Below are 16,978 nucleotides of genomic sequence, written 5' to 3'. Positions count from 1 at the left end.
AGGGCAGCAGATCACAAAAGCTAATGCTATTTGACCAAAATTTCTACTCTGTGTGGCAAGAAAATCAGCAGAAAGTAGCTCAAATTTTGCTTTTCTTTGCTATATAAGACTGCAGATGTAATTTAGATGCTAAGTGGAGTCATTGTACAATCATGTTAGATGCCCTGTTCTCATTCAATATGTGGAAGGTAACATAGTACCTCTGTTCTTCAAGAAAGGATCAATGACAGAAAGGTAGTTTTCTGCTGCAGAGAGAAGACAGACAATTAGAAAATCACTCTTTGTATTCAATCTCTGTTTACACTGGTTGACCACATCTCTTGCAAGCGTGCATTTCTCTCTAGTTTCAGACATACACGAATATATCAGCACCAGAAGTCTCCTCTCGTTTTAGTTTGCAATTCAGGATTGCTTTATTAATCAACGCAAGATGCATTCATTGAACTGGATTAATCCTGCATAAGTAATTTTGAAATTTCCTGCTGAAGTTATTTTTCATTTCTGGGAACAAATCATTTATTTGGATTTTCATATATCAGGATCACAGAGATTTGCCACAGTCAGATTTTAATTTTAGTTACATCTGAGCTGGCTTATATATTAGGGCACATAGTTTTGCATGAGAGCATCTTCTAAAATCTGTAATTGGTGTGGAACACTGACATGCACAGAATACATCTGACAAGGTCCACAGAGTTAGGTTCAGTTTCGCTGATCAACATCTATGCTGCAGATTAACTGAATCTTTTATGGCATTACAAGCCCTCCAGAATTCATTAATGCGCTTTCCCTTCCTGCTAACTACTCTGACCTCCAGTGCTGCTGTCACTGCTTCCTTGGGCTGGACCCGAGAGGCTGAAACACTGACTCTTTTGCCCTGCTGCGCCAACAACAGAAATTAGAACGTGTATCTTATAACTACCCAGGAGTGTGTATGTTGGCAATTACTGTCTTGGCCTTCTGGCTCTGTTTGGGATATCTGTCTCCTTTGTCTGTACCCAGAAAGCTCCATTCAAATTGAAATATGGACTCTTCCTTAAAGCAAGGGAACTAGAGTACTTTATTGATGAGTGATTATAATACAATAGAAACCGGTATATATAATGAGGTTTGGCATGGGTTTTTCCTCAGAAATTGGCTCACAGATGCAGCTAGCGGAGTAAATCATTGTACTAAAAGCAGAAAGGGGGGCAAACACATGAAGGAAAGCAATGCCAGTTTTGGAAGGTGGCATGTATCTTCTAAGACAGTGCTATAATTAATGAAAAGTGTATTTCTGAAATGCCATCTTTGTCATTCTTAAGGGCATGTGTACAGATTGCAAGTTAGCAGCAAGCCAGTCTTCTCACAGTTCTCAGGACCACAGGCTCAGGACCAGGGAAATAGCTTCATTCACCACTCTGTTGTTTTCCAGGTCCAGTTCATCAGAGGTACCTAGGCAAGTTTGTCATGCTGAGGACAAAATGGAGAAGATTAAGGTTTGGCAGGAAGGACAACAGAGAAGGAGAACCATGGAACAGTCCATGTGTCCAGCTCCCAAAGATGACACTCACCAGAGGATCAGAAATGGAAAGGGTGCTTCTCTCCAGCCCAGTAGGGACCAGGAGTTGTTACCCATCTGCTCTTCTTGTGCTTTTCACCACCAGTGTCAATTCTCCTTCCTGGTCACAGGTGTTGGTGTAGTTGGGTGCTCACCACAGCCCAGGCACTGCAGAGGTGCCTCTGTGCATCTCCTTCATTGTTTTTGCTGTGCTGAAGCCTGTGCATTGAAAGCTTGAACACTGCATCACCTAAGTATTCTGCAGATTTATCCTTCTGCTTGACAGCTAGACCACTGAAAATGATTTGCTGAATAGGAGCAGTATCATCACCAAGTGCTTATTTAGCTTAATGTTTATCTCACATCCTCTTTTATTGCATTTTCTCATGTTTCTCTTCCACTCTTATATCATCTCTCCTGTAATTTCTTTCCAGCCTTGCTCTGATATGTGCTTCTCAGAAACCATCTTTGCTTTCCTCATTACTCCAGCCCTAACTTTCTCTGTGCCCATGATCCACAAGAACTTCCTACATTCTCCTCTCACAGCCTCTTGTTTTCTGTTCTTTCATTTGTACCTCTTCTTTCTCACTTCATTTCTTTCCTTTCTAAATCATATCTCTGTGCACTGCTTCCAGCTTCTCCTCTTCCTTCTTCTCCCACACTACTTGAAAAAAAAAAAAGTATAAATCTCCCTTTCTTCCTCTGCTGAAATAAACTAATTAATGAAACAATCCTATTCACTGTGCTTTCTTATCATAGTTGCTATTGGCTCACTTTTCCCTTCCTCACAAAATATCTGAACAGGGCTGATTCCCTCTTGTTAGAACAGACTCTTTCATTGTGCCATCAGCCACCCCCTAGCACAGCTCACACTTGCTGTAAGCACGGGGGTCAGGGACCACCTATCAGTTTGCTCAGTGCACCCACCTGGTTTGCACAGGGCGATTCTGTTCCATGACAAAGGTTGGTAGGTATGAATAAATAATGCATGTAGTAGTATAGTAACTGGTATTGATGATGCTTCTGCTTTCTGGTAAAAAACCCTGCCTTTATCTTGTCTTTTCAGCCTGGAAATACCTCTTGTCCCAACTCCTCTACCGCACACCCATGCCAGCATTTCCCCTCCAAGAATGGAAATACCTGTAGTTAGAAGGGTTAATTGCCACAGGAGGGTCATTTTGAAGAGGGATGAAGTTGCCACCACTAGCATTAAATTCCCCAAAGCAAGACTGGGTTTAACAAAGCAGTGCCCTTTCCACTTGAGATAAGCTAAGTTGGTTAGAGCACGGTCTGAATAAACACCAATGTTGTGGGTTTGATCCCTGTATGGGGATGGCTCGATTATCCTTGTGGGTCCCTTCCAACTCTGACTATTCTGTGAAACCATGGGACAGAGGAACTGGGGAGCAGCGCAAGGCACAGACATTTCAGAGGCATGCAATTGCTTCTGTGGTCAGAGCAGGCACACAAGTGGAGCTTTCCCTGCTGGAAGCACAGGACATGCTCTGTGCTCAGGGGAAGACTGACTCACTACAGACTGCATTTACAAGCACTGGGTAATGACACTTGGAAAACAATGAGGCTGTTATGTAACACCACAAAATAAAAGAAGTTTACACATCTGCATGATAAAAAAAGTTCCAAAGAATTTAATGTAGATAATATTTATACATACACTTTATAAGTCAGAATATGGCAGACAGTTGAATTAGTACATAAAGTTTTATTTAAAGTTTCCCCCCTACAAGCAAGCTTCATTTACACAGTCTAGTACTGTACAAAATTTACATTCTTTGTGTGACTTATTCAGTTAGCACTTTTTCCTTGGTCATGCCTTCCTGAAAGATAGAAAGATTTACATACAGTCCTCATAAATCTTTAAATTATCTTGGTAAAAAAAAGAACCACTTAAAAGGACAAGAAATATCCTTTAAAAATGGTACATTTTAATAGAGACAGGTGACAGTCAGTGTTTACTGGCAGACCATTTAAATGTCATTCGAGGTTTCCTCAATTAGTGTCTTAACAGTTTCCTTTTTATATATATTTATATTTATATACTTTCAACAGGAAAGAAAAAAAAAGTCATGATTGCACCAAATATATTTTACAAGGGATCCCTTGGATCTGAACAATATAAATAAATACAAAACCAACTAAGATTGCACTATATAGTAGAAATGGATTGAGATTTCAGGATATACACTCCACCTTTATGAGTTCCTTAGTGATGCTCACTGGAGAACTCCCCAATGGCACATTCAAATATTAGCATCTTCAGATAATGATTTCATTTAAACATTTTTTCCAGGCATGCGGCAACCTCATCAATTGGATTATTGCATTTGTGTGGTATCAGTCTTTACTGCATTAGTCCAATTTTACAACTTGCATAATTCTGCTGCAAGCAAGGGAGTTGCACTGCAATAAAACTGGGCTGATGCCAGAGAGAAACAGTCCTGTGGTATTTGCTCTCTGTTATTTATATTGCTCTCAAGCATCAATATATAGTGTAATTTCTGTGTACATTCACCGTTTTTATATTTTGCAAAGCAAATAATGAATTCTTTCTCTCATCTATTGCCTCTGTGGCAGAAACCAACCTCCAGTAGTTGCCTGCTCCTTGCTTAATGCACTAGCATTAAGTCCTGTCATGAAAGATATGTGCAGGGTTGAAAATGCAGGATCTGAGCGTCCTTTGCCTTTTATCTGGTGCAGCCAGCTACAACTAGGCAAATTAAAGGCCAGATATTCAGCTGACATAAAAAGTACATCCATTGGCTTCAATGGAGCAATGTCAGTTTATACCAGTGAAGAGGATGGTCCTGAAGGCAGATGCAGCACCAGTAAACCACAATAGAAGAATTATGCATATACGTTACTGAAGTGCAGATGATTATGTCTGTGAACATAATCATAGGTGGTGAAGAATCAGGCTCAGATGTTGTCACTGCTTTTGCAAAGCCAGGACAGAAAGGCATAAGTTTAACACATAGACAGTCTGATTTGTGCAAGCAACTATGAATTCATGAAGCAAGTCCTAAATGCTACTGGTCCCATGTGGTAGCATTCTGACTCGCTTTGCAATGTGTAAATAATTACACAGGCTATAAGGCAGTGGAAAGTCTAGCCTCATATTACTTTGGATCAATAGTAAAAATCTCTCAGAGTACATCTTAAGATCAACCACACAGGACTACTTTAACTACTTAACAGCATCTCTCCAAAAATGTGCATAAGCATTTCAGAGTCCAAAGTAATAAATTTATAATTAAATGCAGTCTTCTTGTCTTTGGAAGCAACTAGCATGGATGCTGCTATCTAACAGGTTACTGAAAAGAAAGTAAGGTTTCTGGTACTTTGTTGAGTGGTCATAGAAATAACTTACTTTGCAAAGCCAGATTTTAAGGTATAGAACCCAAATTCTGTTATATTAATGTAGAAACAGTCATTTCGTGTGAGTTCAGGGAAATGACTCTGACTTTACACAAGTGTGATTAGAAGAATTTGATCCTAATCCCTAAGCTGCTATTGCAAGAAGTGCTCTGTAAAGCATGGCTTTCATTGTAGTCTGCTTTCTGCTGCACTTACAAATGGGGACTTTGAAGGCAGAGTGTATTAGTTGCCAAGCTGTGCAAAAACTGAATGATATTTCTTTACCTTTTATAATCTTCTGATGCTGTGTTGCTTGCAGAGCGTGTGAAGTAGCTGTAGGTTAGGATTACAAAGGAGGAGACAATTCTGCAATGCAGTATGAGCTTTTCACTATCTGAATTCTGAAGCATTCATGAAAACAACATCCTCATGACTTCAACACAGATCACATGCAGGTAGATACAATGCACAATACTGACCTTGTCTCTTCAGGCTATATTTGAACAGTTAGCCATCTTTTTTTTTTTTTTTAAGTTAAATTTGATGTGAGGAGTATCTCTGCAGCAGGAAAAGTTTAAATCAGTCTGAAATGGCAGTCTGTCAGCATGTAATGTTCGGTGTGTTTTAGCTACTTGCTTCATAAGACACCGGCACCTATCTGAGATGGAACAATGCTTGGGTTTTCCTTTCTTTTAGTTTGCTCCTAAAGCATAAATATGGAATGAGGGGTCGATTATGGTAGCTTTGTTTTAACAGGAATTCTGTTCTAATAAAATATTTACGTCACCCGTCATTATTTTCCCAAATGCAATCAGTGTTCGTATGAGTGCTCCTGGATTATCACTTGTTGTACGGTACGCAGGCTGGCAATACCACAGTTGAGCAGGCAGGTCCTGCAAGTGGCTCTGCAACATCTCCTTCTAGCTCTGTCCAAGTCCCTTTCTCAGGACTATAGCAAATAGTAGAAGATTTGTAGGCTCCCTGTAGTAGAACAAAATGTCATAGTAAATGTGGCTTTGGTAAAATCCAAGTCACACATCTGCTCTAAAGAGGTTTGAAAGTGGCTCATGATTTTGAGCTCTAACTTAGAAGTCCTTCAAGAGGTTTGGTTTTCATATGGGTTAAGCACCTAGCCTCTGCAAATCAGTCTCCTTTACAAGTGCCTCATAAGCAGAGTTATAAGCATGCAATGTCAATCACATTTTCAAAATTCCATCTTTTTATATTAGTCCATAGCAGTGAATACAGTCTAATAATAATTTACCTATGATTCTATTCTTAAGCTCTGCCAGGGGAGTTTTGAGTTGGATATTAGGAAGAAATTCTTTACAGAGAGGGTAATCAGGCATTGGAATGGGCTGCCCAGGGAAGTGGTGGATTCTCTGTCCCTGAAGGTTTTTAAGATGAGACTGGATGTGGCACTTAGTGTCATAGTCTAGTAACCACGGTGGTAGTGGATCAAGGGTTGGACTTGATGATCTTGGAGGTCCTTTCCAACCTGGCTGATTCTATGATTTTATTCTATGATTCTACGATTCTATTCTTATCTAAACAGAAAAACACAAAGGTGGAAAAACACTCCATGTTCTCCACTGAAAGCTGAAAACCAAACCAAAACCTACCCCTTCAGCTACCTCCCCCTCTCATCTCCTCTCCATCCCATCTGAGTATTAAATGGACTCGTTGCAAGAACTCAGAAGAAACGGAAAGGTCATTGCAGAAAGCAGGTACTCACCATACTCCAGCTGTAGCCTCCTACAAGATAAATACTGTCTTCAAGGACTGCGCAGCCAGGGCCACTGCGACCCTCCAGAATAGGAGTCTGGAGGATATTCCACTGGTCACCTTTTGGATCGTAGCATTCCACAAGCATTACATCAAGATGGGAGAAACCTGGATGACGGCATTGAGAATAGAGAACATGCTATGTTATGACATACATGTCAAAACATGTTATGTTTTTTTACTCATTTTATTGTTAAATTTATTAAATTACAGTTACAATTATATTATTATAGCATTATAAACCTTTTCTTTTAGAAAATATTGCCATATACATTTAAGCCAACTTCTGTAACAATAATGTCTCACTATTTCAGTTTAAATAAATCTGTTGAAGGTTTTTACTGTTAGTTCTACAGTCTTCTACAAATCATGAGTACATACAAAACCTGGCTACTTCAGAAAAAACTCATTAATAACTTATCAGCAATGCAATCAGATTCAAGGAATAGTCTTCCTCATCTATCAGTGTTAATACAAGTTTGAACATGTGGGAAAAGACTGTCCTGGCAGTCTTTCTCAAAGGTCAGTAGATCTAATCTATTCAAAAGTCAACAGATGCCCCTTAGTTTCAGAGGGACAAAGTCCTCAGCACGATGGACATGATGTGCAGGACCAGTTTCAATTTTCCAGATGATTTAAGGTATACCCTAAAGCACGCAGCTGTGATAAAGTCCTTAAGGCAACAAAAAATGTAACCACAGAAACAGTGGTCCCATCCCTCCCTGACAGGCCAAAAAATGCTCCAAGCACTTGCTGCTTTCTGATCACCAAAGGGCAGATGGGTCTCAGCTCAAGACTCTCAAACTGTATTCATTAATATGAATTAAGTGAGCTGAACACAGACATAGAAAACAGGAGTCCTGGTTCCTGCTCCAATATTTAGGCATTTCCCTATCTCAAACTGCTTTCTTTATCAGAGCATTGCAATAAAACTAAGACTTTCTTAATATGCTGGGATGCTTTACTTGACACTACTGCCTTCTCTTCAAGGTATGACAGCAAAGAGAAGTAAGATTTTCTGCAAAAAGGGTATTGGTGATATCGGCACTTCACAATGATGCTGCTTGCTAGAATATTATTTATGTCAGGAATGAACAGCTAATTTGAAATAATTTTTTGCTACTGTAAGGTTTTTCAAGAGGCCATAGAAAGGCCGCTGCTGTGCACCCAGAATCTGTCCAAAGCTCTGTAACAAACTGCAGTATGCACATGACTGGATGTGATGCGGTAAATGCACAGCTAACACTACTATCCAGATCCAACTTCACAAAGAATGGATTTTCCATGGAGCCCTGCTATTCCCTGCTGGTGGAGAATTTGCAGCATTTCATTTGTGCTTCAGTCCTCTTCCTCCTCTCTTTCCTTGAAAATCTTCCTTTTGTTTCACTATACAGAAGAAACCAGTTTTCCAAAAAGCCCTTCTACCACACAGCCATGTGCTTCTAGAAGCCTGGATGTTAAATACCTCTCCCAACAATGAGCAGTTCATACATAACAAAGGCATCTAGGGCAACAGCTGTAGAGGTAAAAATATAATGTTCATTAGAAGTAGGTGGAACTGCAGGAAAAAAAATCAGAAGACAGGAAGGAAGTAATTCAAGGCTATGCAAACCAAAGCATGTGCTTTAGCTATAGGACAGTTGTGACATTTTTTACTTTTGTAGGAGGAAAAGCCAATATTGCAGAACTCTGTAACCTTTGCAAAATTTGCAGGTGTTCCTGTGCAAGCAGCTTTTACCCCCTTCACCTACAGTCCAGTCCAGAAACACCCATCACAACTGGGTGTGGAGAACATAGTTGCAACATCCTGGCTGCAGGGGTTTATGCACCCATACTATTTATCAGGGAAGATTTACATCTGAGACTTTGTCCCCTACATGCTCCACAGAACTCAGATCTCCAAAAGCAGAATGTGGTTTTACAGTTTCATGGGGACCCAGGTGCCAGAGTCATACATGGTCTGGTGTTACTGGCAGTTAAGGTGTTACTTTTTCTTTTGTATTACAATTTTCTCTTTTGTTGTTGAGAGTCTTTTTCTTTTTTTTTTTTTTTAAGTAAGAAAGGAGAAAGAAGAAAAAACATGAATATAAACTGTCAAATATTGTCACGGGACAAAGGAGCAGAGCTGTGCTTTTTGTCTAAGTGGCTGGATTAAGCAGCATCTCTTTAGCAGTAACAGCAATGACATGTAGGCATTAAGACAAAAATACCAGATGCCCCAGCAGTAGTTATTTTAATATGAGACCTTTTCAAAAGATGAAAACAAGAGACCTCTAAAAAGAATTATAATTAACAAGCTACATTTAATACTAAAAAGGGATCTAAAGAGCCTAGTCCTAATATTTAATGGCTGGAAGTTTGCTTTTTTTTCTCTTCATTAAATAAGGCACTTGTTTGTGTGTGTTGCTGTGAATAAAGCTCTTTTTAACTGCACATTTTAGAAAATGATTTACAAAGGAAAATATTGCTGGTACTTTCGGGTCAAAGAATAATCTGTTTGTTTCATTGAATTCTTGGTAATGACAAATTGTCCATGCCTTTGAGTAATGGAAGCTCCCATTTTTATTATCTAAAGCATTCATTACTCATATATTTAATGTACTGTTATAATTTTAAAATAATTTGCATAAAATGTTTTTAAAATTGCTGGCTCAAGTGTCCTGTTAAATTGTGTTGCTTGATTTTTAATGTATTTAACAATGACTGTATAACAAAAATATTCTTTATCAGAGATGTGGGACACTGAAATGCTTTTTTGCTATTAAAAATGTGACCTTTCAAATGGTTTCCTCCAATTGCATACAGTCGATCATTCATTACGGCCAAAGTGTGGATTGCTCGTTTCGTGTTCATGTCCTGTTTTCGGGCCCAGACGTCCATCACAGGGTCATAGCAGTACAGCCAGGGGACATATTCTCCATTGTGAACGCCTCCTGCAAAGTAAATACACATCAGTTAATTAATGTAAATAAAGATGTTGGTTGCAGCAGGAATTTAACGCTCTGATTTTGGGTTCTGTGGGGATTTTTTCGGTTTATTTTTTTGTGGTTTTGTGGTTTTGTTTTTTTTTTTTTGTTATATAGCAGGAATTACACAAGACACTGGCCTGAAATATATATCTTGCCATTGTGAACGGCTCCTGCATGGGCTGCCAAAGGTTGCGGTAACGAAGACACGTAACGCCACTCGTTTGTCTCCAGGTTGTAGCACTCGACGCTGGACAAGTAGCCAGTTTCGTTTCTTCCACCGATTACATACAAGTTCTTGTCAAGGCGACAGGCATAGAAACTGGCTCTCCTGGAGGACAGGGCAGAACAAAAAAAAAACAACCAACAGCAAACCAATTAGCCATGTCAACTATTTTTCCCCCTCTACAGTTGACTCCCTGCACTAAGACAGCTGCTCCTTCAATTGCTACTTCAGAGAGAAGTGTCCAGGAGCCTCATATGCTTACAGCTATCCTAGAGACAATGTCTGCTTTGCTAATCAAATACACACTCCACATCAAATAAATACTTCATTTTTTGTGTCAAAACAATTAGGCACACGTAAACCCGGCAGAAAATAACCCTTTTCAAAGCTGTTTGTTGCTTTTTCACACTCGTGAAAGATAAAAAGGTGCTCATTAATGTTTGGGGCATTACCTTGTAAGGGATATAACAACTCAGTAAGACAAAGTGAAAAATGAGATAGATAATGTAACAATAATAAATTATCTTGACATTCACTTTCTTTATGGTCCTTCAAGGGTCATTGTTCCCAATTTACTAAGAGAACCACATCATCAAAATTTTTCTTCAATTATCATTTTTTTCTTCTTTCTGCAGTACTGCAAATAGAACAACTTTCCTTATGCTAGCCACAACACTACATATGTGCCCTTTAACTCAAAAGAGATCTGTCTCCTTCAAACTAACTCTGAGAAACGTTTTAGCCACCTGTCTGCTTTCACATGCAACTCAGGTGTACAAGAAAAGAATTAATTTTTCTGGCCAGGACTGCTAGGCATATATTAGTTTGTCTTCCTGATGCCTCCAGAATTAATGGTGAGTATTTGTTGCTGAAGTAAAAATTGAGCAGTAGATGATTTTGAGGGACCCTGTTTGGTGTAATCCACTTTTAGGGAAAGCTCACTAGATCATTCAGCAGCAGGAAGGTTTGCTAGAACAGAGACCTTTAATTTTCATCTGCAATTATGTGAGAAACAAAAATTGCAAAAGAGCACAGCTGGGCTAGGATGAAGAACTGTACTAAATATTGAATGACAAGAACTGTCAGTCCCAACACGAAATTTTCTTCTAGGTGAAACCAGAGTGACGTGGAGCCCAGGGACGAGCAGGCAGGTCAGACATGGCAAGGTGTAGCTCTGATCGCTCCTAGAAAGGAGGCACACTGGAGTGTGGCTGTAGCTTTCCAAATCCTGCTCCATGACTGTTACAATGCACTCTGGTTCCTGCCCAGGTGGCCGAATTTGAATCTGGGAGCAGCTGCATATTGCACTCCTAAATCATTTGGTAAGTCCTGGGGGCTTGATGGTTGCCTGCACCATCAAGGACTTGAACCTGCAGACCACTGCAAAACATTTGGGATGAGCAGTGGTCCACCTACAGAGCACAACACCTTCAATTAACAGCTTTGGTATGTCTCAACTCCTCCCAAGGCATCCCAATAGTCATCCCATGACCAGGTGAGCTAGCAAAGCCTGGTGTGCCCTGTCTCTAACCTGCTATCTAGCCAGGGACATCTTGAGAGCATTTTCCAGTGAAGGCAGGAATAAGATTTCTCTCTTCTACACAGCTATCTATTTTCACAAAATTAGTAGAGTCCTTTAACATTTTAGAGAAATCTCCCTCTTTGTTAAAAGTGTCTGAGACTGGCTGGTGGTTTATAAGTTGGAAGAGAAGTCAGCCAGACACCAAGATACAGCCATGGAAACAGCAGGGCTGGCTGGGCATTCAGAGAGCAGGTTTGACACAATGCTGCCTGTTCCTGACCTTACTTTTTGGATTTGGTGCTCCTCACCAGTCAGTGTCACTGAGCACCTCCTGTCTACTTCTTTGCTTTCACCTTGCCTGCACATGGGTAGCTTGGACAGTATGGGACAGCACCCCTTGCTGAATGGGGGCGAGAACTCCACCACGAGGATAAGACTACTGAAAAAAACCTTTTGTAAATAGGACAGGAATACTGCTAAGTGCTCCAAATCAAGTGATGAATTAAATAAGACCATTTAATTTATCTGTCAATGGGCAGATAGAAGCTGATGGCATATATTGCTCCGCATGGTCGGGCAGCAAATTGTGCATCTATGTTTTTAGCCTGATTTTCTATGGAAACAAAGCTTACTTGATTACACTGTACATGTGTCCATGCCTGCCTGACTATTATCTCCTCAAAAAAACCCCGTTGGCTAATTTCACTCTAATCTGACAGAGGGTATAGGTATTACAGGCAATCAAGTGCTTATAAGCTTTCTGAGAATAAGTGAAGGGCCAGAGGCAAGACAGCCCACAGCTTCCCAAAAAGTAGGAAAAGCTGCAGACATCACCTCCCATTACACATCAGAGACCATGCATAGGCAGGCATACATTCCCCAGTGCTCCTGTGTCCAGCAGCCGCAAAGCACAAATCCACAGGGTCCCTGTCATCAGTGCTCCCACATCCACTCCTCTGTCTTTGTGCCCTTCTCTGATGAACCCATTAACAAACTGCTCTCAGTACATTTCGTAGTTTCATTTTTTTGTTTTTCTTGTTTTTCTTTTTTTTTTTTTTTCAGTTCAGGTTTAATAAACAGAGATAGGTACAACTTCCAGGCATTATTCCATTAACTAGGATTTCACTGGCATTATTCTGTACGTGTACTCCTGGTTTCATCCACACAGTGTCACTATAAGGAGCAAAATGAAACCATCAGCACGCTTCAGTCTTCTGCTTGAATGTGAACATTCACTCAGTAGCTCCTGTCACAAATATTTTAAGCTTTTTGGTTTTTTACTTTTCAATGATACAGTGTGTAAGGGCATGCTGTTACAGTGTGTAAGGGCATGCTGTCAAGTGATGATTTTTAAATTGCTGTAAAATGTGATTCAGATTAAAATATAATACAGCAATCTTTGCATGACAACTTTCCCACAATACTGGGAAGACACGATCCATTCTAATCAGATAACTGGAATGCACATCAGGATCTGAATATGGACAATAAGACAATTATTTTGTGATTTTCTTCAGGACTTGCAGGTACTCAATGTTCACTGGTCTCTGAAATGCTTTTCCTTCACAACCCTTCACTCAACCATCAACCCAACCAACTTCTTCTTTCAAGTATACACACATAAAAGGGAAGATTTTCTTCCTGATTTTCACAGATGATTAATTTATGCCCTGAAACACTAAACAGAACTACCAGTCTGAGATTTGAAACTACCAGTGCTATTACTGATCATCGGAATATCTGGACCTGATTTCAGTCACTTATTGAGTATATGCTTTGCATTTTAAAAATAAATATTCTTAATAGGGGTAAACATTGCTATTATTAAAGTTGAAGACAAAAATAAAATGTAAAATTGTTTTGTCTCTTTTTCTGTGCCTACTTTCCTCAGTTCACTCAGCCTCAGAGAGTACACTGACTTGCTCACTTCCCACTTCCACTTGTGCTTCTTTAGAACCTGGTACAATGCTGTGCTTTTTGCTGGACTTTAAACAAAAACTTTCAATTCAGAATATAAGAAAAAGCAAAGTGTTTTAAATGTTAATTTGTTTCACACACCTTGAACAGCTCTGTGCTGAGGTGGCAAGATGCAACAGTTCTGACTGAGGTGTCCAGCTGAGGCTCACACCACAAGTTCAGATACAACTGCTAGACCGTCCTAGTCTCACTGATTTGTTCTCCAAAAAGCATCCCATTGTTATGGCATCATCAGGGAGATGTGTATTTCCAAGCTTATGAGTAATTTGCTGGTTCTCTAAACAACAAACTTCTGAAAATAGTACATACTTTTCAAAAGCTTCTATTTTTGAGATGTTCTTCAAATAAAAAGAAACCAAACTTGGCTTTAAAGAAAATACACTGAGAGCACTGAATCCATAATGGGATTAGACTTTTCTTTATAGCTCATACAGTAAAATCAATCAGATATGGATTTTGGCATATGAGATAAAAGTTTACTTATCAAATATTTCATACAGATTCTCGACTTGAGAATATACCGCCTGTGAATGAAACCCACATTTACCTGGCAGTCATTTCAAAGGAGCTATTATAATCCATCCAGCCAATTATTCTCAGACTAAAATTCCTAAGTAGGTTTTGACTTGATGGACCATAATGGCTCAAAAAACCCCCATCAAACAGTCTGTCTTGTCTATGGTGGCTGTATTATGCCGACAGAGACAGGGCATGACCCTGTACTCCTAGGGGGAAAAATAGCCTGTTGACTTTAATGGGAGCTTTATCTGACTAAAGGAGCTGGGAAGGGAAGCTGCATAAAAGCTCCCTCTTATTTGTACAATCTTCTAAAAACTGGGCCAGTCCCTACCTCTGAAGGCTGCAACAACTTTGAGGAAGTCATTAGTGATGAGCAAATACACCATCAAAAACATTTTAGAAAGTGATTTGAAAATCCCTATTTTCCAACAATAGCCCCAATGCTTAGGACCCTTTAAAGAAAGAAAAGGGGCAAGCCTACGAGCTATGTATCCTGGACAAAAGAGGTGATAATTAACGTTGTCATAGTAAAAGTCCCTTGCAGAAGGAACTGTGTATGAGTATTCCATTACTTTTAAATAATACTGCAAGGAGCTAAGATGCTAATACCTTACAGTTTATTACCAGGCAGCTGCGAAGCAAGCACAATGCACAGCTGAATTTCTGACTCTTTGTTGACTCTTTCCACCAGAGCACAAGGCAAGTCACATGCCACACGACTTTCTAGTGAAACACAACTGGCCCACATGGAGGTGGAAAAACTCTCACTGTCTCCCTTCTCCAACCCTCAGCTACCTTCTTCTGCCTTCCGATCTTTGTCAGCCAAATAAACCCAACAGCTCAGCCAGCCACACATGCCCTTCAGGAATTCTGCTTGCAGATACCCAGAGGGCTTAATTAGGACACAGATTAGGCTCCATGGAAGAGCTTCAGGCTTGGTAAAAACACTAGTCAGTCTCCTGGTTCACCGAGGATGACCTGCATGGTGATGAGCAATCTGATGCTCAGCTTCTGTCACCCCTCTGCCAACACCTGAGCCAGCAGTGACTCAGTGTGGGGAGCAGAACCCTCTGTTTTAAGTTAAACAGTCAGAGCTGTGAGGTTATCAGTGCTGGCAGGAGTGAGGGAGAAGGCTGGGGGCTACCAGAGCAGGGCCACCACTGTTGGGCTAACTCTATTAACAACAAAAAAAAGAATTTTAATAAAGGATTTTTAAAGTAAAAGATGACATTATTAATAAAGCCAGAGACTATAATGCACTGTGATGCTCTTTTTTATCTCTATTTTTATGGTTAATTTTGTAAGTGCACTCAGCTCCAACAGGGAACCTGCTCAGAACTGCTCCACTTGCACTTTTCTGTGCACTAGTAGAAAGCAGTATTTTTTTGTGACAAACACCACACGTGGGTCTGCATAAGGATTTAGGTCAATCAAACTGAATCCTGAACAAAGGTCCTTCTAGGATTCTGCAGACTGACATTTTACCTGTGGAAATTTGAAAAAACAGCCATATTTTCATGCATCTCATAATACACACCTCGAATCACAATGCTGCACTGAAATCAATATATTTATGACTGCCAGACACCTGAATACTGTGGACAGTCAACAAAGAAAGAGCTATAATACTGACAGCACATGGAATAAGGAGACCGTCTTAGGGAGACACCGTGAGATCTTTTGTACATAGAATCCATGAGAAGATGGGTGTTGAACTGAAGGATGAAAAACACTGAATGTTTTTACAACTTTGGATCTTCTGCCTGTGAGATTCTCCTTATGAAACATGCATTATTCAGTTCAGGTTTGGTGGACTTTTTTTCTGTCAGGATAGGATTTGGGATCCACAGTTAAGTTTACATCATCTTTGCAAGTCATTGCTCAAGTCCACATGCACCTTTGCTCTCTGGTACACAGCAAGATTAAAACATGAGCTACTCTAATATGCATTAGCTGACAGCAACTTCACTCAAGATCACCTATGACAAGTGGAGACATGTTCAGGAGAGCTTTTCATGGCTGGTGTGGTGAAACAGGATGGAGTCAACATGTGAGGGTTTCAGTTCCCTCTAAGATATCTGACTATAATTACTGCTTGCTTACTGCAAACTCATCATGACAGTTCAGCCAGGGAACATGACAGGACACTATGGAGACTTCATAAAAATTCTTCAGACCGTACTCAGGCAACCAGTAATTGCACAAAGTCCATGGCCATTTTGCATGAGTTAGCACTGCAGGATTTGGCATCTAGAGTTCTGAATTTGGAAAGTTTTAAACATCAGGAGACGAATGGGATGCAACTGCATGCTGCAGTTTTATCTGTGTTTTCAGTGCTTCTGTAGGCCTCCTTACTCCCAGAACTAAGCCAAACCTCAGCTGCTCCTAGGATGAGAAAACAGAAATTGAAAAACACATAGCAGGTTTTTACCTCTCTTGCATGGGTGGAAGTTGTATCCAGCTGTTAAACCTGGGATCGTATCGGCTAACAAAGTTTGTACTGTGTTTCCCTGTAAAGATAGATTATTTTGACACTCAGCTGTTTGTTTTCATGTATTTAACATCATGATTGTAATATATATATCATATACTTCACAAGTTGACAGCTTTTATGAAGGATTCCCCCTTTTACAACAATGTCTGATTACACTATGTGTACAGTAATAATTCAACAAATGGGGCACTGCAAGGTTTGAATTAGCAGTTGCTAGCAGTAAAAGCAGACAGAGATTATTCTTGCTCTCTGTAATAAGATCTTGAAAATGTGTATTTAAATTTACTTACACATGCTGTGTATTTTCACAGTCACAAGAAATCACAGCACTAAACAACATCACTGCCCAAAAGAGGGCATCCCCACAATATTTTTATGACTGGAGTATTTTGTGTCAGGTAAAAAAATTAAAGGGACAACACGTGCTTTTCTTTCTTCTCACATCATCTCTACATGAAACATGGCAAAACACCCTTGTGCAAATAACCAGGAGCTGCATAAGCCATCAGCATGGGGTATGCAGCATTTGCACTAGATGGTTTATTCTACTATGTACTTTCAGTGTAAGTTAGAA

At 39.9% G+C, this 16,978-nt stretch overlaps 1 protein-coding gene across 2 annotated transcripts in view; it reads right to left on the bottom strand.

Annotated features, from left to right (window-relative positions):
- Positions 1–3,165: 3,165 nt before the first annotated feature.
- Positions 3,166–16,978, bottom strand: part of KLHL14 (kelch like family member 14) — a 51,581-nt gene continuing 37,768 nt past the window's right edge. For both annotated transcript variants that reach the window (XM_029959456.1, XM_029959457.1), the window contains 5 exons: positions 16,342–16,420; positions 9,807–9,997; positions 9,475–9,633; positions 6,651–6,808; positions 3,166–5,896 (listed from right to left, as the gene is read on the bottom strand). In XM_029959456.1, the coding sequence (XP_029815316.1) occupies positions 5,756–5,896; positions 6,651–6,808; positions 9,475–9,633; positions 9,807–9,997; positions 16,342–16,420 (728 nt within the window). In that variant the 3' untranslated portion in view covers positions 3,166–5,755. The remainder of the gene's footprint in view (positions 5,897–6,650; positions 6,809–9,474; positions 9,634–9,806; positions 9,998–16,341; positions 16,421–16,978) is intronic.

Source organism: Manacus vitellinus, unplaced genomic scaffold (assembly GCF_001715985.3).
Source record: "Manacus vitellinus isolate BGI_N305 unplaced genomic scaffold, ASM171598v3 scaffold_1_pilon, whole genome shotgun sequence".
NCBI lineage: Eukaryota > Metazoa > Chordata > Aves > Passeriformes > Pipridae > Manacus > Manacus vitellinus.
Note: the sequence above shows the minus strand (reverse complement) of the source record. Positions and strands in the feature narration are given on the sequence as shown.